General features: G+C 42.9%; 4 protein-coding genes across 20 annotated transcripts in view; 2 read left to right on the top strand and 2 right to left on the bottom strand.

Annotated features, from left to right (window-relative positions):
- sgip1a (SH3GL interacting endocytic adaptor 1a) overlaps positions 1–8,195 on the top strand; it is a 43,399-nt gene extending 35,204 nt beyond the window's left edge. For 8 of the 15 annotated variants that reach the window (XM_081718550.1, XM_081718551.1, XM_081718555.1 and 5 more), the window contains 9 exons: positions 289–348; positions 2,180–2,239; positions 3,212–3,323; positions 3,633–3,788; positions 4,352–4,484; positions 4,908–5,110; positions 5,360–5,424; positions 5,550–5,714; positions 5,889–8,195. In XM_081718550.1, the coding sequence (XP_081574676.1) occupies positions 289–348; positions 2,180–2,239; positions 3,212–3,323; positions 3,633–3,788; positions 4,352–4,484; positions 4,908–5,110; positions 5,360–5,424; positions 5,550–5,714; positions 5,889–5,911 (977 nt within the window). In that variant the 3' untranslated portion in view covers positions 5,912–8,195. The remainder of the gene's footprint in view (positions 1–288; positions 349–2,179; positions 2,240–3,211; positions 3,324–3,632; positions 3,789–4,351; positions 4,485–4,907; positions 5,111–5,359; positions 5,425–5,549; positions 5,715–5,888) is intronic. The other 7 variants (XM_081718557.1, XM_081718553.1, XM_081718558.1 and 4 more) reach the window with 4 other exon arrangements.
- A 641-nt stretch (positions 8,196–8,836) lies between these two features.
- On the bottom strand, positions 8,837–10,321 carry insl5a (insulin-like 5a). Its single transcript, XM_027013530.3, has 2 exons — positions 10,135–10,321; positions 8,837–8,970 (listed from the first exon to the last, which is right to left on the bottom strand). Exons 1-2 carry the CDS (start codon positions 10,319–10,321, stop codon positions 8,837–8,839), a joined length of 321 nt encoding a protein of 106 aa, XP_026869331.2.
- Positions 10,322–12,413: 2,092 nt separating this feature from the next.
- Positions 12,414–18,916, bottom strand: dnai4 (dynein axonemal intermediate chain 4). 3 transcript variants are annotated; one of them, XM_027013574.3, is made up of 17 exons: positions 18,737–18,913; positions 18,288–18,453; positions 18,036–18,217; positions 17,768–17,880; positions 17,409–17,565; positions 16,986–17,125; positions 16,641–16,811; positions 16,321–16,506; positions 15,925–16,073; positions 15,688–15,774; positions 15,408–15,559; positions 14,501–14,658; positions 14,158–14,276; positions 13,958–14,056; positions 13,146–13,372; positions 12,917–13,070; positions 12,414–12,817 (listed from the first exon to the last, which is right to left on the bottom strand). In XM_027013574.3, the coding sequence occupies exons 1-17, from the start codon at positions 18,784–18,786 to the stop codon at positions 12,767–12,769; spliced, it is 2,361 nt and encodes a 786-aa protein (XP_026869375.2). In that variant the 5' UTR covers positions 18,787–18,913; the 3' UTR covers positions 12,414–12,766. The 3 variants fall into 3 exon arrangements, 2 of the variants coding, with proteins under 2 accessions (XP_026869375.2, XP_081574690.1); XM_081718564.1 differs by lacking the exons at positions 12,414–12,817; positions 12,917–13,070 and having other exon boundaries at positions 13,183–13,332; positions 18,737–18,916; XR_014124734.1 differs by lacking the exons at positions 12,414–12,817; positions 12,917–13,070 and having other exon boundaries at positions 13,193–13,332; positions 13,958–14,276; positions 18,737–18,916.
- A 75-nt stretch (positions 18,917–18,991) lies between these two features.
- On the top strand, positions 18,992–21,303 carry pars2 (prolyl-tRNA synthetase 2, mitochondrial). Its single transcript, XM_027013562.3, has 3 exons — positions 18,992–19,194; positions 19,494–20,075; positions 20,221–21,303. The coding sequence occupies exons 2-3, from the start codon at positions 19,518–19,520 to the stop codon at positions 21,100–21,102; spliced, it is 1,440 nt and encodes a 479-aa protein (XP_026869363.1). The 5' UTR covers positions 18,992–19,194; positions 19,494–19,517; the 3' UTR covers positions 21,103–21,303.
- Positions 21,304–21,608: the final 305 nt, after the last annotated feature.

Genomic DNA, 21,608 nt, shown 5'->3' with positions numbered 1-21,608 from the left:
TTGGTACAGTCTCAGTGCGAACCGTTTGAAAACCTGCACGTGGGGGACCCAGTCCAGCTGGTGCTCTTGCCATTCTGTCCGTTTGTATTCTTTCTTTATCTTTTGTTTTTACTTCTCATCGTTTGCTGTGTGTCTTTGTAGCGTGCGACCCTGTCTTGAGTTTGTTGACTGTGCTTTTTGGGTTTTTTTGAAGCCTTTGTTGTTTAATTTGAATTGCTTTTATGTTTGTTATTGTTTTGTTGTCTTCCTTGTCCTGTCTTTTGGGCTGGCGTTTTTGTCCGGTGTCAGATGACGACGTTTTTGTAGAAAAACTGCCCAGCTTTGAGAGGCAAGATGATCTGCTCTCAGGTACGGTATGGGACCTTCCTGATTTGGTGGATAAAATGGATGACACTGATTCAAACCAGTGGCTTTGAAATGCCTGTCTTACGCACAGTGCATTTGATTTGAAAGGCATAAGAACTTCATTAGAATTGCTTTAGCTGTTACAGTATATCTTCTAAATAAGCAAGTAAGCAAACAGGCCACACCTGCGTGGACTTAGCCTCATCTCTGAGCGGTCTTTAGTTCATTCCTGTATATCTGTTCTGCCCTTTCACTTTTCTGCACACTCCTTGTATCCAGGCAGAGGAAATTGAATCAGGTGTTCACATCCATATGTTACATTACACATCCATAACCACACACATCGCAGAAGTCAAAAGGAATGTGTAACATTGCCCACCGAACACACACTCCCCCCATTCTCCCATAATCAATCCATTTGCTTGAAAAGACATGTACCACATACACCCCCCCCTCTCCTAACACCCCCCCCCCCCCACACCCTCATTGCCATGACAAAGTCTCCCTGTGCTGTGATGGCACCATAACAGAGTGACTGCACATAGAATGTCTGAAATGCATCTGTCTCACAGTGCACCTATTAGGACCTGATGCAGGCCATCTTGCAAGAAATGAGACACACTCAGACACACACTCAGGCCTCTGTGTGTTTGAAGTCAAGTCTGGAAAGGAGCCCAGATGACAGCAGCGCTGATCAGTATTCTTTCCATCCCTTTCTTAGAGCGCGCGCACACACACACACACACACACACACACACACACACACACACACACACACACACACAGAAACACACATCAGATCTGGTTTAAATTCCTGGTATAAATTCCTATCTGACTTCTGAGCATATAAATTCTGCTTGTATGAGAAGCACCTGAAGCATCATCATGCCTCAAATATCAAAATGTAATACCACTTTTTCATAATTTTTTTGTTTGAAAAAAAAAAGAGAATCAATCTTAAGAAAATCTGCAATGTTTCCTGTCAGATATACTCTGACATAAGCTTAAAATGTCCCTTTCACTCTTCTCACATGTAGTTAACATATGGCCCTTTTCTCCCGCCTGATGTAACACCTGCAGTATGAAAGGTGGAGCCCCAAAACTCACTCATTACTGCCCTCTGTTGTCACCATAGTCTGACAGCTCCCATTCTGTCAGATCCAAAAATACATATTACATTTGTAAATAAACAAAGGAAACTGCCACCTGTATTTTGCAAAGATTGCATAAATTCATACTGACTTCACAAACATGCCTGGTTTATTTATGATTTAGTTCAGATATGAATATTCAGTCATCAGGTGCTCTAGATCTTTGTCTGTTCATTATACTGAATCTTTGATTCTTAAACAACCAGCATAATTTGGCTGTCCTGTCCTGTGGAAATGTGTGGAGCAGAACACAGGACTCTCTGCTGGTTTTCTTTATACTCCCTGCCTTGGTCATCCATAACCTCAACACTGCATGGACCAAGCAGCCTCTTTCTTCCAAGATGCTGCACAGTGCAGTCTAGACTTTGCACAGTGTTCACCCCATCATACCCAGCTCAAAATCCTCAGCTCCTACAAGCAATGCCAAGACACATTTTTTATGGATACTTAAAGTTTGGATTTACCTTATTACGCCCTATGTAGAATGCATAAAACTTTCATGAGTTATAAATGTCCTCACCAGAAGCACAAGGTGACTGCCACTTTACCCTTTGACCTAAGTCCCTGACCCCCCATGACATATAATAGACGTGTGTGTGACTCACGCTACTGTCCTTGTCTCGCCCTTTCCCCACCCTCTCCTCATGCCCTCTCCACCCCTCTGCCCCGCCCCCCCAACACAGAGACAGACCAGCCCTCCCTCGTATGGTTTGACAGAGGCAAGTTTTATTTAACATTTGAAGGTAAGTCGGGCTTCCTGCTTGAGGACGTAGCGTGTGCACACTCAAGTCTCATCTGTTGCTCCCCTCTTCTCATCCACGTCACTCTCTGTCTCCCTTCCCCCCAGTTCCTCCACCCGTGGGGATGCTAAACCTCTCCCACCTGCAGTGCCTGCGCCTCGCTCAGCCCTCTCACTTCCGCATCGCCGCATGCATCTGCTCATGGCGTGTGACAAGCCTGCCTCTTCTTTCAGAACCATCGTTTTCATTTTCTGTCACTAACCTGATTTTCGTCTCTTGCCTTGTTCTGTGGCTCTTTGCATTAATTGTTTGATTTTGGTCATTTGGACTGTGACACAACGGCTCAGCGTAACGGCATGCTTTATCTGTCTCTTTCAGCCTTTGCTCACTTTATCACCTTTTCACGTGTTTGCTGTTGAGTTTATGGTCTGTTTGCTGATTTTACACTACTAATTTGATGCTGCACGTGGAATGCACGTGGAATTATGTGACGATGGCACTCAGTGAGGAATCCAGCAGATCAGTGAAGCTCAAGCATCTGTATTTTCTTTTGCTTTAATTTGATGTTGCTGGTTTTTGAGGCTTTTGGTTCTGGCTGTTAATAAACACTGGAGAGATGAACGAATTGCTAGCTGTTGAACGTTTTAAATGTACTGTGTGTCTGAGCATCTGGTTTGAGGTCATTGTTTTTCTTTTCTCTTTCTTCACTCGCTTTCTCTCAGTGTTAATTGCCACATTCTACTGATCTAGAATGAACCAAGATCATGTTCTAGACAGAAAAGGCTTTCCGCAGAGCTGGCTTCTTCCTTAGGGACTCCATTAAAATTTGTTTAATGTAAGTTGTGTGTGTGTGTGTGTGTGTGTGTGTGTGTGTGTGTGTGCGTGTGTGTGCCTGTGTGTGTGTGTGTGTGTGTGTGTGCGCGTGTGTGTGTGTGCGTGTGTGTGTGTGTGTGTGTGTGTGTGTGTGTCTTCTAGGCTGCTCGCGAGGGCCCAGTCCCCTCACCATGGGGGCCCAGGACACACTCCCAGTGGCGGCAGCCTTCACTGAGACGGTCAATGCTTACTTTAAAGGCACTGATCCCAGCATGTATGTCCAAATGATGCTAACAACCTGTGTGTTAAGAATACATTTATAAAATAATACAAATATTGCTTTGCTTATCATTCAATATATATGTAAATATGTGACTACAAGTTTCATTTTGAACACCCTATAATAACAAAAAAAAAAGCATTTTCTAAATTTTCAGCTCTTTATACTTTATACTTTATAGTTCTATGAACTATAAGTTTATATACTTTATACTTTATATAATTGACTATATTTTATAGTTCCATGAACTCTGCCATCAGTGGTTACTGGGTCTTTGGTCTAACCCCAGTATCCATCTCTAAGGTGTGTGGTGAAGATCACAGGGGAGATGGTGTTATCTTTCCCGGCTGGCATCACCAGACACTTTGCCAATAACCCGTCGCCTGCAGTTCTAACCTTCAGCATAACCAACTGCAGCAGCCTGGAGCACATCCTTCCTAACCCCCAGTTACTGTGTTGGTAAATAACCCCTCTAATGCCACCCTTCCACATACCACACAGGTTTCCCACCCCAGTTCAGACAGGACCACAACACAGCACAGTTTACCTGCTCTTTGTGGACCCATTAGATTCATTCAGAGACTCCATTCACATTCCACATTGACTTTACTCAAAGCAATAATCATGGATTTGTCATGGTGGGACGAATTATTTTCAAACTTTATGTATTATTTGCTTCATTTACTAATTTGTTTGTCTACAAAAGTCTTAACTCCCAGTAATTCCCAGTAACTTTCAGACCAGCCAGAGGTTTAGCCAGAGAGTTTTAGCTGAGAAGACGCTTGGTCTGGTGTCTCTCTGATCTAGCAGAGTCAGCTGATGGTGACTCACTCAAAACCAGTCAGCAGTGAGCTCATCATCTCTCAGTGTCTTATCATTGTAAGTGTCTTACTGGATTGGAGTGTTTCTTCACACAGTAGCCTTGAGCAGAGCTGATCTACTTTTGATTTAGCCATTGGTTTAGTTTTATACCCAAGACTCATTGCTGTGTTTCATTACAGTCTCCTCTCATTACTCCCTAGTGACACTACAGACTCCAAGCCCAACTCTAAGGAATTCTGGGTGAACATGCCAAACCTCATGGCCCACTTAAAGAAGGTGGCTGAACAAAAGCCTCAGGCCACGTACTACAATGTAGACATGCTGAAATATCAGGTAAGAACTGACATGCTGGAAATTAATGATGATGCGATTTTCCTAATGTGCAGTTTAGAAATATATTAACATGATGATAAGAAATATAATAAGAATGGCCAAAAGAAGCCTTTCAAATCAGTTATTGACAAGGTACAAAAGGAAAAAAAATAGATTAGGTGATCTGTCTAGCTGATCTATGCATCTTTGTTTGTACACACCTCTGTAACATATCATATATCTGCACCTCACTGTGTGTGTGTGTGCGTGTGTGTGTGTGTGCGCGTGTGTGTGCGTGTGCGTGTGTGCGTGTGTGCGTGCGTGTGTGCGTGCGTGTGTGCGTGCGTGTGTGCGTGTGTGTGCGCATGCGCGTGTGTGTGTGTGTGTGCGTGTGTGTGTGTGTGCGTGCGTGTGTGTGTGTGTGTGCGTGCGTGCATGCATTAGGTTTCGGCTCCAGGTCCGCAGTCTGCCCCTCTAAACCTGGCCGTGAACTGGAGGTGTGAGCCCACCAGCACTGATCTGAGGATAGACTACAAATACACTGGCAGCGCCATGACCACGCCAGTAGCTCTCAACAATGTCCAGTTCCTCGTCCCTGTGGATGGAGGGGTCAGCAAACTGCAGGCTGTGCTTCCACCAGCTGCCTGGTGAGGGAGCTAGAGCTGGAATCTCCTGTAGTGGCCTTCTGCAAGTTCTTTTCCTATAGGGTAGCTATTGCACTGTGGTTTTAATATAGTTGAAAATGATACAGTGTGGTATTTAATGAGGATCCAGTATGTAGAGCGTTGCATAGACTGTGGCGTTGTTTGACGACAGCAGTTGGAACAGGAGCAAGCACAGAGAGGACAAGGAGCACTGATTCTGACAGATGATGTTTCTTCTTTTGATCTACAAAGGAATGCAGAGCAGCAGAGAATCCTGTGGAAGATTCCGGATATCTCTCAAAAGTCTGAGAATGGAGGTAAAATGCTCAAACGTTTATGCGCTAAAATTCAGTCTGTTACTTTGTTAGACCCTCACGTAATAGAGCTGCTGCCCATGGGTGTGGTCTGTGTGTTCCTTGGCTTGCGCTGTGTGGGCCTTCAGGGGTGGGCTCCCTGCTGGCACGCTTCCAGCTGACGGAGGGTCCCAGTAAGCCTGCACCTCTAGCAGTGCAGTTCACCAGCGAGGGCAGCACCCTGTCAGGCTGTGACATCAAGCTGGCCAGCCCTGGCTATCGCTTCTCCCTCATCAAGAAGAGGTTCGCTGCAGGTGAGAGAACAGCCAGATGTAAAACAGCTCCATAAAAGCGTCCCTCTCTGCTCTGTTCCCCCTGCACTCACTAGCTCGATTCAGCTCATACAGGGCTTAAGAATTAGCTGATGGGGAACTGGTGTAGAGCAGGGATACCATAGGGTAATTGTTTGTTCATTTATTCATTTTTAGGGAAATATCTGGCAGACAACTGATCAACATCGTAGACCCATGCGAGAGAATGTGTCTCTTATGGACTAAATGAAAATTACTCAGAACATAAGAGAGACGGACGCACTGGTTCCTGCCTGACCCTTCAGACAGTCCCTTTATAGATTTCTGATACAGGCAGAGCCCATACTCCAGCAGTATTGTATAAGTTACATATAGAAATCGTGGACCGTTTTAGGGTGTACTTCTTGTATTTGTAAACTGTAAACATTTCAGAACTGTATTGCTGCTGTTATTCAGCATGGGCTTTCCCTTAAGGCTAGCCTCTCGCCTGACTAACAACTTGATGTTCAACCCATGGGCTGTGGCTGCCTGAACACTCACTCTATTCGATACTGACATCGATATTGATACAGGTAGATCAGTGTTGAAACGAATCGACTATTTTAACCAGGATAAGAAGCTCTGGATGAAGTCTGGTAGAGTTGATTAAGTCCATGAGCAGTCAAACTCTTTCTGTTAATGAAGAAATGTTTAATCTCAGACCTTACTCTTGGCAAGCTTGGATGCAACTTTTTGGCACTGGTTAGGAAACGAGGCTGTTCATGATTCGGTCAGCTGATACTGGAGTGTGTCTCAGGGCCACAAGGAGGCAGTATATTGTAAGATTACACATATGTCATTCAGATTAATCTGTGTAGTTTTTGGAATGTAGCTGAATCAGGTAAAGAGAGTATTACGAGACTGTAAAGACATGCGCCACATGTAAAGGTCAGGCTTTTGTGGGCACACTAGAATAATGTCATATTTGAGATATGATAGAACATTTTTTCATCTGAGATTTGGGCAGCCACATCTTAAAATATGTCTTGCTTGCAATTGTATGAAAAAGGTTTTTCCCTTGAGAAAAAAAAAAACATTTTAAATGGATAATATATATCTTGAAGGGCGTTTGGTGTTTTTCCTTGTATTGTTGAATAGCCTTTCTGTTGTTCCCAAGACAGCAGTGTTAGACTTCTGAGTACATCATTCTATTTTTATTTATTCACAATAATTTGTTGTACAAAAAAAGAAACAAAAACTCTGTGACTCTGTATATGTATAGACTTTGAATGGTATCACAATTTAGGACCCTTAAAGTTATAAATATTTGATTTTTTTGTTATCTGTGTAGTTGGGTAAACTGTGTACAGTATAACTGCTGAGGTATAATTTTTAAATTTATTTCAAATATAATTTTTTTAAACTCAAGTGCACCAGAAGATTTGAGCTGTATATGGGTGGGGATTAAAAAGGACGTATAATGTATCTACCTGCTTTAAGAAAGCAGTGTTACGTATACCTGCACTATTAGTGGGGAAAAAAAAATAGATTGTCAGCTTTTGGACATTTAACCTATTTCACCATTAAGACCAATATGTGCAATCTGAATCTGACATCTCTGCTCCAGTGCATTTTATTGACAGTCTTTAGCATGAGTCCCTATCCAAATCGCCCCAACGCTTAAGGTTACGGATTTAATTTGCAAATGGTAAATGTCTCTGTGAGATGACAAGGACAAGGTTTGGGGAGGGGTAAAGACAACCAAAAATGCTTCTTCCTTCTTTAGGTTTTTGTTTTTTGGATTTGTGTGTGTATCTCAAGAACTGTCCTTAAGAGAGAATAAGCTGCATATTTTTTCAATGTTAAAAACTACTAATAAAGTGGAAAAAAAAATATTGTTCCTTGTGGAAAAAAAAATACCACTGTGCTACTGTTGAACTTCCCAGATGTTCTGATATTCAATGTCAACAACAAAAAACCATTGGGTAACTATAACTCAAAGTGTCTGTCATAGAGATTGTGCTGGTTTGAAGAGAACACTGACACTTTTTGAAAGAGTTGTATTCCCACTGTGGAAGAGCTAAAGTACCCTAGACTTGAGCGCTGTGTCACACAGTATGCTCCATCGATTTCCTAACTGCACTGAGCTCATTAGATTTAAGAACTGAAACAGTGTCCATTAGCTAAAAGAAAATCCCTTGAATGCAGTTCTGTGGAACAGCTGATCAGTTTGTCTTCACAGTCCAAAGTGAATTTTTGCCAGGAAATATACAGGAAAGGCAAGAAACTATGTTATATGTGTAAGTGAAATCACGTGTGACTGTGTGTGTATGTGTGTGCGTGAATGAGTGTGTGCAACTGAGATCTTGTGCATGTGTGGCTGTATTGATAGATCATTCTAGATTCTTCCCAGCAACAGGTGCAAGCTGTGTTTGTACAAATGATGTTAACACTGAACTGAGTTACTTTGCTCTTTCCAAACCAATAAAACGTAAGCAGAATGTATGAATTTGTATTTACGCATTTGTTTAATTTTACTAAAACGTTTTGGCCATGCTAAATGCACAAATCATCCATGTTCCTCACTTCCTGCACAGCTTCCAGATATGAATTAGGTCAATTGTGTGCCAAAAACATTTGGGCATCATTTTTGGACCAGTGTTAAGTTTAATCTGAGTCTGGGAAACTTGCTCCTAATGCATTGCATTAAAACTTGCTGAGAAATATTGATTTGGATGGACATAGCCTGAAAAATTATAGATCATTTGAAAGTTGATTATGGAGTGTATGTTACCATTCACAATAAAGCTAAAAAACACATGCCCACAGATATGCAATTGTATTTATTAGACAACATTTGCAAACTATACATTACAATCAGACTTGCAGTTTTAACAAATAGATCAACAGTCCTGAAATTAAAATCTTTCTCTTTTTTTAATACATAAAATTGTTGGCATGAAATCTCTCGACCTTTTTCTCAGACAAATGAATATGTTCAAACGAGGCCACCTTGCTTGTACATAATTGCTTGTATTTAGTTGCCCTTAGCAACTGCACTGCTACTGATTTTCAAACAAGTAATAGCTAGATGGTCTCAGAGTCCCCGCTCAGCTTGTGAGAGTGATGGTGAGTTCATCTGGCCTTCAGCACAGCAAAGCCAGGTCACTCTTAAGACAGCCCATCCGACAACATATGTGGTTGAGATCTCGTGTAGACAGATGTGATCCTCTGCTCTCATTCAGACCCTCAGCACTGCTCTGCTCGCTGTTAGGAATCTCTGTGGTACACAACACACAAACACAACACACTCAGTTCGCTGTGGCATATATATATCTACTTTTCCAGTGGCATGCTCACACACAAAGCTGACCATGAGAGTATTAACTACTAAACACTAGTAGGAGTATGGGCCAATCAGATTTTAGATAATGGCATCAAATGGCATGAAATTGAAGAAATAATAAGCTCTACTAGTTCTACTAATCTACTAGAATTGCACAGAAAATGTTGGTTTGAGTGCATGCAATGCCTGATGACAGCGTTCATATTATTTCATATGATTACCACAACGGCCCCATATAAAAGCAACAAGCAGAAAACAGTAAGCTGAAATGATTGAGTGTGTTCAGGGTCAAACTTGATGCTCTAATATATTTCTTGTGCATAGACTCATTTACATTTATGGCATTTAGCTGATGCTTTTATCCAGAGCAACTTACACAGAGTACAACTTGAGGGTTAAGGGCATTGCTCAGTGGCAACTTGGCAGTGTTGCGGCTTGAACCAGCAACCTTCCAATTGCAAGCCCAGTACCTTAACCGCTGAGCTACCACTGCCTAGACTCCAGAGATGTCCTGGTATATCTTGTGATTACATTACAGTAAAAATTTAGCAATCCAGTTTGATGTATCTATTAGTATTGCATATTAACAGTAAGTGTCATTCTCCTGGATAAACAGGTCCACCTTCAGAGGGAACACTGCATAAGATCTGGACTCCGCTGCAGTCATCAGCTCTGGGAATTCAGAATCTAGAGCAGATGCTTGCAGATGAAATTAATCACTCATTAAATCTGTATGCCAAACAGGACTGCCGAGGGTCAAAGAGAAATGAACATAGAAAAATATGGCTGAAGTGTGCACACTTTCTATCAAACAATACACTTACTATACTAATGTGGTGTCATATTAGTGTTTACACAGGAAAACATGAATGTCAGAAAGGTTATCTTATTTTTTTGGATGTCTACATCAACATTCCTAATCAACTTCCCTAATTTGAACCAAAATTAACAAAAGCCCAAAGCTAAAACTACAGTAAATTAAGAAATTGCTACTTTCAAAAATAGCCACAATCTAAATGTATTTCTTTAGGTACAGCTCAAAGATCTGTAAAAAAATGTTCTAGGCTTGGTTCTCAATGAGTAATTAGTAAGACTCACCTTGCACGTTTTGTGGAGTGAGCAGCCTCCTCCACCTGGAGCCTCCACAGGTGTAGACCACGGCCCGAATGAACTCGCGACCGCACAGCTTCACTGCCCTGACCTCCGCCTGCACATGTGACACACTGCAGGCTGCCCACAGTAGCAGGAAAGGCCACAGAAGCAGCAGAGACTTTAGCGCTCGCATGCTGGCTCCCTCGCTTTGCCGGGTGGATCACTGCCCCTTCACTCACCTTGGTCACTTTAACACAGTCTTCAAGGCTAGAAGGCGATGACCAACATGCAACACAGCATGTGTTGCCTATATATATAGAGATGCTCTCCATCCTTCTGGACCAGTTTACCTTATTCACTTCCCCTTTAAACCCCACCCATGCCAGGTCCCTTACAGCCAAACAGATTTATGTTGTCAGTTATTGATAATGACAGGATGTGTGTTTCAGAAGAAAAAGGACATTCTCGACAGGTAGTTAAGTGCTTTACTGCTTCAATCTAGAATCAAATTACATCCTTTTGGGACAGACCTATGTCTCCTGACTGTTCCAGGTTAATGGTTTGATTGCAGTGATATTCACTATAATGCAATGCTAATCAAGTCATAGCTCAGCCAGCAAAGCCACCCACGAAAACAGACATACAATATCTGCTGATTTTACCAACAAATTATGTTCCCTAAATCCATTTGAACCACAAATAAAGAGTGCAAATAACCATGATCACAATAAGATCAGCTGTACTCAGACAACAGCATCTTTCTTGTGGTGGTTAATGTGTCCCCATATGGTACAGATATGTATCTACTAGAGTGGTGGTGTACTTTATATGTCAAAATGAAAACAGAAAACTAAGAGTGTGTCAAACTACATTGTCATTTAAAATGTAAAATAATACCTAAAGTACATGCATAATTAAAAATGCTTGTCTGAACATGTTTAAAAATGCATAATGCCTTTCAGACCTTTATGCATTAACAGGTGTAAGCTAATTTTTTTATGCACATTTTGTAATTCAGCAAAAATAAAATGACTATTTTACGAGCTGTTCTAGAGTGTCCTGGTCAAGTCTATTGAGAGAGATAAATACTTAAGAAACATCTATGAGAAATAATTAAGCACTGTAGCAGATAAACCAATGCACATATCACTCATTTTATTTATTAGAAGCATTTATTTAATAAAAGCACCTTGTAGGTGTAGTTAGAGACTACATCTCATCTGTTGCCATGTACAGTTTGTGTTACACATTCTCCAGCTCTTCATCAGTGTTGATGGTGGTCATAGGATATGTGATGGCTGTATATTTCTGACCATTCTCAGCCCTGTGGTGACATGCACTTTGAAGTTGTGAAAACTACAACCTGATATTCTCATACCAGTACCATACCCACTACTATAACACTACCACACCCATATCACAGCCATGGTGAGAGAGCCACACCCACTACCATGCCAATACCAGGTCCGTATCACTGCTGTGCCACACCCACTACCAGCCCACCAACAGACAGAAAACTGGACAGTGATGAACAGAGTACAATGTGGTTGATAAACTGTGCATGGCAATATATGTGGTACAGTATGTAATTGTACATTTATAAAATGCACCTATAAGATACTTATAGTACCTATATTGTACTTAATACAGGTGTAGTTAATAATCTGACTAGTGAGCATAGATGTTTTTAGTAAACTGGGTAGTGAGTGTAAATAAGCAAAGGAACATATGGGGTCCATTTCCTCCCATCACTGACATTCTTGTAAAACTCTTAACTTTATTTGCTCAGAGCTGCCCTGACCAGACACTACAGCACTATGCTTTGTTTGTTTTGCACTAAAGTCGCCAGATTATGGATCTCTCAAACAGGTCATGGATTACAACTCTTCTCATAATGACAGCCATTTGCTGAGGTGTGATGGGGCGTTGATGGTTGTAATCCATCAAAAGGTTTCATGGCCTTTGCATTAACTTTCTGTGCATCTGTCATCCCTTTCACATGCCCTAGGGATCTCTCATCTGTTACATTTGGAAGCTGTTTTGACAGTGACATTTGTCCAAAAGTTGTCTACTCTTTTTTTTCCTCTCAATTTTAAAGAAAGACTACAACCTTGCATTTTCCTCCATTTGATTCATTTTCCTCCATTTGATTCCAAACTCAATTATCTATTCAAATCTTGATCTTATTAAGATTAACAATATCCTAGTTGATATTTGTTGAGAAACAGATATAAAACTTGATAAAATATGGAAAGAAAAATAAAACACATAAAACAATAAAATACTTGTGTTTTTTCCTCTTTCTTTATTGTCTTAGTCACTCAGAAAATAGGGCATAAACACTTATGATAAGTAGCTGTTTTAAATGCACAGGCATGGTGGTTACATAGTGGTTCAGACACACTATCAACTGTGACCTACTGTCAGTCAGAACCATTTCTGGCAGGTGAAACCGTTTTGAAAATATGTCTCTTTCCCTTATACAAGAAAGCTGGAGGTCCTTCTAGACAGGCCCAGTCTGCTGTAAATCTCATTGTTATTATGGAGTCACTGAGTCTGATGAATCATGGATATTACTGTCAGCATGATGATGGAGTGGAGCAGGTCCAGCCTATCAGGTGCACAGCGTATCCCTGTCTCAGAGCTGACTGGCCAGTGTGGACCTGATAATGTCATGCAAAGTGTTCACCTGTTGTGAAGGAGAGGACATGTATGAGCACGAGGGAAACACATGGGAGTTGTCAGGACGTGCAGGACACAGGTTCCAGGTGTGCATGTGGAAGCTCACCTCTTTGCCTTCTCCTGCATTGAGGTTCTTCAGTTTGTAAACGCTGACTTGGCCCCCACTATCCCCGACCAGCACACAGTCCGTCTGCGTGGCAAACAGCAGAGAGGTGAGCTTCACCCCTGGACGGGCCATGCTCACTATGATTGGATCCAGACTGTGAACGGAAGAGTGGCAGGAGTTAAAATAAGCCTGGGGGATTTCAAGCTGAAAAGAAAGGCCAGGATCTTACATGCTTGATCCCAGGTCCCAGATCTCCAGCCTGCCCTCGTTCACTGCCCCAAACACGGTGGCCCACCTAGGCGACCATTCTATGTCATGCACAGCCTTGTGGGTGGAGGTGAAGCCCAGAATAGGTGTGAAGAGATCCTGCCTCCAAAGCTGAATGGTCCAGTCAGCAGAGCAGCTCAGGAACACATCTGGACACAAGGGTGACCACGTGATCTTATACACAGGACCCTGTCCAGATAAAAAGAGATACATTTCCCTAATTAATAAGAGGTTTTTAAAAGGTTCCTGTAACAAGTTGCATCAGCATAAACCACCATAAGCATGGTGGTGCAATACATAACAACTCAGGGAAATCCTGCCATTGTGGTTAGCTGAGCCTTTACTGCCATGGTTAGGCAGCATTGAACAAACCCCAGCAAGTCCACATGATGGGTCAGCCATGTGCTCACTCGCTGCGTCCTCATATTGTGACTAGCCATTCTGTATGCATGTACGTGTGGTACATGGTATTTATGCATGTATGCATTTCACTGTCCTATGGGAGAGGTTCTCTTTTCCTTGTCTCCTTATTGCCATGAATTCCCTTAGTTTTCTTTTTTGGTTTCCCTGAGCCATGATGTATTGCTCCACTACTCCTTGCTACACTGAGACATTATTAAGTAATTTGATCAATTTTCATGAATACAGACATAGAGAATGAGACCTCAAAAAACCTTGAAACAAATTTATGAACACGTGTATCTAGACGTGACGCAATTCTAGAGTGTCCCGAGCTTGGACAGGTGTGGCTCAGCGTATAGAGAGTGAACCTACTATGTGTGCCGTATAGGTCCCCAGGAACTGCTCATTGTATGAGCAGGAGCACTTGTGAATTAGGCCATCTTCTGTCCCAACCAAATAGATATTCGAATCCTGATACACAGAAATATGACAACCATACAAACACAACAAAACACCCCATAAGTTAATGGTAAACTGGCTTTAAGTGTGTGATCCGATGCAGAGTTGCTAACATTGTTGTGGAAATGGAAGCACAGGCCAGATGCATGGCGAGAGATCAAAGCTTCAATCTTCCTCTCCTTCACTCCCAGGTGCTTCCTCACACTCCTCATCCTCTTCAGCTTCATCAGATCTACATCACACATATCCAGATAAAGGGGCCCCATTTTACTATTGCAGGACAAGAACTGAAACTTATTTTTACATAGGTTTTTGAGCATAACTTGCTTAACTTATTGAGCTTATTGAACTGGGATTCACATAATCTTTCACATTCACAAGGGCTCTCCTGATTCATTTCAGCAGTGCTCTGGAATCCTGCTCTAGGGAATCTCCATGTATACATTTACTATTTACCGATGCCATCAAGGCCTTTACGGAGAAACCACTTGCTGATCCTCCCGTCGGCAGACACAGAGATCAGTGTCTCGCGTTTGTCCTCTCCTCCTGGGCCGTGCTCATTTTCAACCCACCGCACCTGCCACACTGGACCCGTGTGCTTGTGAGCACAATCACTGCAAAAGACAGTAGAGCAAAGTCAGCCCAGTATCAGTGAGCTCAGACCGTACTCATGTAATACAGTGTAGCACTACTTGTCTTGCTGTGGCCAAAAGCCTACAAGTACTGACATGCAGAAGCCTAATGAACTCACATGATTTATATTAAGGCATTCTTTACAAGTCTGGTCTGTTTACTTTCCTAGAATAGCAAATAACATCCCCACACACAATGTTCAGTATTTTTACCAGTTATACGCCATACTATTTTACTGTTTACTATGTGACACTGCACAGTTATTTTTGAAAAGAGCTCTAAGACAGAGGAGAAGAGTGAACCCTTGTACTGAGAGCCTCCGGAAGCATGAGAGGGCATGGGAAACAGCAGACACAGGAATGTCATTGGCTGGAAATATGTACTTATTGTGATTTAAATGCACGTTAAGCACATGTCATTTACATCTGTGTAGAAGTGCAGAAAACATGGAATGACATATTTATCCGACATCTCTGGAACCCTTATACTACGTTCACTCCCTGTTAGTTTGTGTTCTTCCCATCTTAAATACTTTCTGTTTTAGTGTTCAGCAGTACAGACCACAAAGATCACTTATTTTTCTTATCAGTGCCTATGCCCGTGTCATATAACAATCATGTGTGGCCAAAATCCTTTTTAGTAAATTACAATGATTTTACCAAATGACTTCACTCCAGGTCATGAGAGGTAACAACAAAAAACAAAAAATATTCAGTGCTCATAGTGCCACCTGCTGTCAATCACTGGTGTTTTCTCTGTGCTCTGCACATTGTAGATGGCAATGCTGCCATCATGCATGCCCACTGCCAACTGACTGGGACTGCAGGTTGAGAAGTCTAGGGCAGTGACACCGCTCTCGCAGTGAAAGATCCGCTCGGGCCACTGGAACATGCACACACATACAGAGAGCAACATAGTTGGAAAGATAAAGTACCAACTGTGAAGAAATTGATTTGAAACATTGGTGTACATCATTAACTCCATTCATGACTGATAAAGATGAATCATACGGTAGGGTTCTTCAAAGACCAGCAGCAGACTAGCCCAGATTTCTGATCTTTGAAGTCAAACTGCCCATATCCCACAGCCAGAAGGTCCTACAGCAGAACACAGGATGAGTTACGCTTCAACTTCAGTGTGTGTTAACGTATTAACCCTACTGATTATTTTGTTGATAAACAGACTGTTGTTCACTGCAGTTCCTAATAATAATTGAAAGACAAGTATGTTAGGTAGGGTGTATTTACTGGATTTTTCTTATTCCAGGCCATGTTGCTGACATTGCGGCCCATGGTAAGCTCACAGTTGAAGGCCCAGAGGCGCTCCAGGGCTGGGTTGAGAGAGACATCATCTTGGCCATCTCTCTCATCTCCGGCCTTCTGCTCTCTGTTTGGGTCTGCACAGAAAACACAGCAAGCTCAGGTTAAGACCATTCAAGAATATAGAGTCCAGCTGTGATACACACAAAACAAATATCAAAGACATTAGTGTTGAGGCATGCTAAAGATTAAACACAGATTCCTCTGTTTACCATTGTATGGTGTATATATATGGTAAGACCTTAAACCTGTGTTAGAGGGAACATTTGTTTGAAAAACACTTCAGTATGGTATAGTTTAATAAATAATTCAGTCATGCTTTACCTGGCAGTATTGGCAGCTGTCTGTAAGCAGCAAGTTTTGGCTGGTAGATATTCTCTAGAACTGCCCTCTCCATTACCAGCAGATCCTGTAGGAACTTCTCAGAGTGCAGGACATCCTCTGGGTCAGATTCATTCTCACCCTGAACCACAAAGGCCTCTGTGTCTATTCGGGAGCTGGAAGTACTAGCTATTTTCAAAGGATGGATGAAAATCAGAATTTATCTGTGTACTGGGAATAATCTCCAGTCATTAAGTTTATCAGGTCCAGCACTGAATCAGTGAATATCAGTAACAACAACAACAAAAACTTCCAGTACTCACCTGTGCTGATGGCACTGGCTCCAGACATGGTTCTGTCAAGAGGTCTGGATGAATGGACGCGATGAAGGGTGGAGATGTCCAGCTTGGTGGGGCTCGCTCCATCTGCAGCATTGCCTGCCCCGCCATCACTTACATATGAGTCATATATGTCCCAGTGGGTGGCCATGGTAGCTGCAGAATTTTCAGTGTAATGACATTTGTCAGTGGAAAGTCTGTTAATGATCATCTCCCACAAAAAAAAAAAAAAAAAAAAAAAATCTTATTACATTAAATTAATGTGATATATCTGGTTTAAAATGAAAATGTGCAGTTTTCAATAATACTACAGTTAATTAAGTTACTTGCCTTTTTCCACCATAGAGATGCTATCGCTCTGGACTTCTTTAGCTTTGGGTGCCCCGTTAAAGGTCTGCATTGGGCGCTCCATGTATTTATCATTGCCCAGCCTGTTTTTGCAAAGTTCTTGGTATGCCATGTTCCTTCCCCTTCAGGCGAGACAGTGAGAGCCAAATGAGTGAGAGACAAATGAGACATGACTATTAAGATGTTCCTGTGAAAAGCTGATGGGGTATTTCTGTAAAAATCCCAAGTAAGACAGCCAAGTGCTCAGGGTAAGAATGTTTCCATAACAATAGAAAGACTACTTGCAAAACAATAATAGCCATAATATCATACACAAATCCACTCATTTAATTATTGAACATGCATACTGCAATTTTATCTTTATATGTACAGAGAAATACAATGAAAGGTGATGTTAGCTCTGACTTGACCACTTCAGCCTCCTCAGAGTCCATAGACACAGACAATGCAGGCATGTCCAACAGCCAGATGGTCTCGGTCTCGGTGAGGTAGCAGTCTACCATGCAGTCCAACATGTGCTCCTTGATCTGCTCTTTTATCTCCTCTCGCCGCACCTGGACATCTTCATGGAACGGACACAACACCCAAGATGGTTTCAAATAAAGAGGCGGTAGGATGACATTAGAGCTGAGGTTTGTAAGCTTTCCTGTGTTTAGCGGATATTTCCCTGTGTCTTTCCTCTCAGATGCAAGTAAGAGATTTCATTTTGGCCAGGTTTTTGTGAGTTTCTCAAGAGACAGATGTAGGGAGATGAAGGCGCAAACCTGAAAGACTAAGGGAGATATCCTTTTTTGAAGATGGATCCTCAATTTCATCATTCATAGATTCCATTGTAGACTGGCTCGATCTAGATACTGAGCTGCTCCCAAAAACAGACCTGTAATGGCAAATAAATAATGACTTTCACTCATTTAGAAGTTTACACAGCAACATGTGACAAAAATGATGCAAATTCGTCTGCAGGGAAGAAGCATACTGCCTAGCAGATTGGTTTGTTTTACATGTGTTTATCACTTGCTTTACAAAAAATACCTTGTAAATGGTGCTGCAAAGCTTGCATTGGTGGTTTGGTAGGCTGTGGACAGGAAGTCAGAGAGGGTACTCCCCGAAGTGTCATGGTTCGTGAAGATTTTGCTTTGTTTGGGTTGCAAAGCTCCAGCTTCTGGTTGGTACAGAGGCTGAGGTGTGACATCCTTCCCTGTTTCATCAAAAACCTGAGGAAGGAGGACACTGTTTAAACAGTGGCTACATAAATACAGTGTAACCTGGGTAAAGGGTCAGTACCTGTACTGTTTGTTTGTGGGTCTGAACAGACCCTTTGTCGAGAACTTTACTATCCCCTGCTAAAGTGAAGCTCTTTCGGTGTACAGAGCTATTTACACTCCTCGTATTCGTAGCGCTTTGGTTTACGCGGAGCACCCCAGATGTCGACTGATTCGGCGTCCTCGACCTGAGGAGAGAGAGAATATTTCACCTGCATACCACAACCCCTAGGCCACTTTTAATTGAACTAAAAATTATTAGGTTAGCGACATACATCAAAAGAAATAAACCGGTGCAATATCAATATAACAATACACAATTAACACTATGCATAAATAAACCGTTAGCTAAATACTGTCGCTTCTGTATGTCGCTATATGATAGCTAACGTTAAATAAGTCAACGCTACTTGCTGGCTAACTTCACTTTGAAAATAACAAGTAGCCACCTGCTAACATTTATTTTCTTACTTCGTCACTTTTAAAGTGGGCTTCATTTGCTTTGCCGTTCTGACTGGCATTTTTCGTATTGCTGACGATGATACAGAACTAGATGGTTATAGTTACTGTAATTAGGGAGATAAGCTAGCTAGGTTAGCCACACCCAGATCATCTTGAAGCAGGTCTTGGAAGGAACCTGTTTGATGTAACTATGGTAACGGGTTCCTACTCCAGAGCACTAGGTGGCAGGAGTATAAACGGTCCTTGGTCTCTGCAGTCGTGCCAGTTTCTTTTTAAGGGTGTGCTTGATTCTCTGAGCAATTTAAGGCGACCTACCCGAGGAGTGTGTCTGAGTAGATAAATAAGTTATTTTATAGCTGGTGAGATTTTTAAAATTTCGAGGTTCACCCTTTCTGGCTCGCTATCTTAGTTAACGTACCTATCTCTAGTTAGCTAGGTAAGCTAGCATCGGCAGCTCGGACAGTTAGGTGGGTAACGTCTACTCCCTTGCTGAGGAACTGCATCAGTAGCACAAGAGTAACGAAATGTATTTTTCGTTCAAAATTGTTTAGCGTTATATCACTATAGAGAATGGCAAAACTGCTTGTATTAGTCCTACCAGCTTACTGTGCCTTTTTCATTGTTTGACATTTGTACCGGTGACTTTTTTTTGGCTAGTGCTGTTATTGTTATTGCAGAGTTGTGTAGACGGCGAGAGAGCTATATCACATGACTAGAGTTTAAATAAGCTGGAACCCCCCCCCCCCTCCTCACCTTCCTATTTAAGTTTTCCAAAACAGAGTTCCCCAAAATGGAGGCGCTGATGCATTTCCATCTCCGCAAACTCCATGCCGTACTGCCCAGATCTCTGAGCAAAGCGTGTAGAAGGAGCCACCACTGTGCAGCCCAGCACGCACGCTCAGCCTGCACTCCCCCTATGCCCGTGACTCCCATGCCACTGGTATCACGCCTCTTCCAGCCCTCGAATCTCCGCGAAGGTCAGGAGGCAGGGGGCCTGACGTGCCACAGCCAGAGGCTGATGCTGCAGGCAGGCCTGATTCAACTGTCCAGCCCTGGATGCTTCCACTATCTCCCCACCGCAGTGCGCTCCATGGAGAAGCTGGTGAGGCTGATTGACCAGGAGATGCAGGCCATTGGCGGGCAGAAGGTGGACATGCCTGCGCTGTGTGGGGCCGAGCTGTGGAGGTGCAGTGGCCGCTGGGAGCTGATGGGGAAGGAGATGTTCCGGTTGCGTGACCGCCACAATGCAGAGTACTGCCTGGGGCCCACACACGAAGAGGTCGTCACAGAGCTGCTCGCTTCGCAGACCAAGCTGTCCTACAGGCAGCTGCCTCTGCTCCTCTACCAGGTATTCAGAATACCTCTTGGCACTGTTCCCAGTAAATGGGACAGCTTGTTCTGTTAATATTTTAAATAAAAAAGGTTGAAGAAAAGGCTTCTTGCTTCATTATAGCTTAATGTAGTCATGCATAACTTTCACGTGTGATCTGCAGGTAACCAGGAAGTTTCGTGATGAGCAGAAGCCGAAGTTTGGTCTGCTGCGAGGCCGGGAGTTCTATATGAAGGACATGTACTCGTTTGACGTTAGCGAGGAGGCAGCCCTTCACACCTACCAGTCCGTGTGCCATGCTTACAGGCGTCTTCTTGACCGGTTGGGACTGAGGTGGGTGCAGGTGCAGGCCGACACAGGCAACATCGGAGGAACGCTCTCGCACGAGTTTCATCTGCCAGCTGATGTAGGAGAAGACCGTTTGCTTATGTGTGGGAACTGTGGTTTCTCTGCTAATGTGGAAGCACTGGAAGCTGGCCGAATGGACTGCCCCCAGTGCCTCACACAGCCTCTGACCGAGTCAAAAGGCATTGAAGTGGGACATACCTTCTACCTCGGCACAAAGTATTCGCAAGTGTTCAGTGCCATGTTTACTAATGCTCAGAACAAGCCTGCGCTGGCACAGATGGGATGTTTCGGCCTCGGGGTCACGCGCATCCTCGCCGCCTCCATCGAAGTGCTCTCCTCCGAGGACTCCATCCGCTGGCCTAGACTACTTGCTCCTTACCAAGTTTGTGTCGTGCCGCCTAAAAAAGGCAGCAAAGCCAGCGAGGTGATTCACATGGCCGAGGAGCTGGCCCATCACTTGGGGAACTGTTTCCCTAATTTAAAAGGGGACGTGATCCTGGACGACCGGACCCAGTTGACCATTGGCAAGCGGCTGAAGGACGCTGGCAGGCTGGGCTACCCCTATGTGGTGGTGGTGGGGCAGAAGGCAATGGAGGAGAAGCCTGTGTTTGAGGTGGTGTGTCAACAAAGTGGGGAGACCCTCTTCCTTAACCGAGATGGCCTGCTGGACCTTTTGAGTGGAGTAGAGACAATATAACCGAGATGGTCTACCGTTCTTACATATGTGATTAATTTATATATCAGCTGCAATTATGTGGTCTGGTCAGGGTGCAAATATTATCATGGGTAGTTTGTGAAAATATTCACTATTTGTGTGTCATTAATTGATTATAGAGATGTTACCTGTGTACCTCTTGCAAATGCCCTTCTTTTAATAAATCTCTTGTGTTTTATTGCATTAACTGTTTGACTGGGTAATTAAAATAATGCAAGTAAGTTATCACAGTAGTTTACACTGGAAACATGTTAAATAAAAATGTACAATCATATATACCGTGCAGCAACACTCAGTGTATCATAACGCATGCTGGAAACGCTTAAAACGGGGCAGTTTGATAGAATAGTTTGGAATTGGTGGTAGAAAATGCGCCTGTTTCCAGCTCATGTCGGGTTTGTTTCGTTTTGTGGCGGCTCCCGGCCAGATGGTGGCGGTAGGCAGCTGGAGCTTGTCTGGATAGTCGATAGGAGTGATGTATTTGGCGT

Source organism: Electrophorus electricus, chromosome 7 (genome assembly GCF_041902795.1).
Source record: "Electrophorus electricus isolate QZ-2024a chromosome 7, ASM4190279v1, whole genome shotgun sequence".
NCBI lineage: Eukaryota > Metazoa > Chordata > Actinopteri > Gymnotiformes > Gymnotidae > Electrophorus > Electrophorus electricus.
The sequence above is the reverse complement of the archived record's forward strand: the minus strand, read 5'-3'. Positions and strand labels throughout refer to the sequence as shown.

Excerpts from the sequence above, each read along its gene's own strand:
- insl5a (XM_027013530.3), bottom strand. The coding sequence starts at position 10,321 with ATGCGAGCGCTAAAGTCTCTGCTGCTTCTGTGGCCTTTCCTGCTACTG. Across the intron at positions 8,971-10,134 it reads CACTCCACAAAACGTGCAAG|AGATTCCTAACAGCGAGCAG; the intron begins GTGAGTCTTACT and ends TGTGTACCACAG.
- dnai4 (XM_027013574.3), bottom strand. The coding sequence starts at position 18,786 with ATGCCAGTCAGAACGGCAAAGCAAATGAAGCCCACTTTAAAAGTGACG. Across the intron at positions 18,454-18,736 it reads CCCACTTTAAAAGTGACGAA|GTCGAGGACGCCGAATCAGT; the intron begins GTAAGAAAATAA and ends CTCTCTCCTCAG. Across the intron at positions 13,373-13,957 it reads GGACCTATACGGCACACATA|GGTCCTGTGTATAAGATCAC; the intron begins GTAGGTTCACTC and ends TTATCTGGACAG.
- pars2 (XM_027013562.3), top strand. The coding sequence starts at position 19,518 with ATGGAGGCGCTGATGCATTTCCATCTCCGCAAACTCCATGCCGTACTG. Across the intron at positions 20,076-20,220 it reads TGCCTCTGCTCCTCTACCAG|GTAACCAGGAAGTTTCGTGA; the intron begins GTATTCAGAATA and ends TGTGATCTGCAG.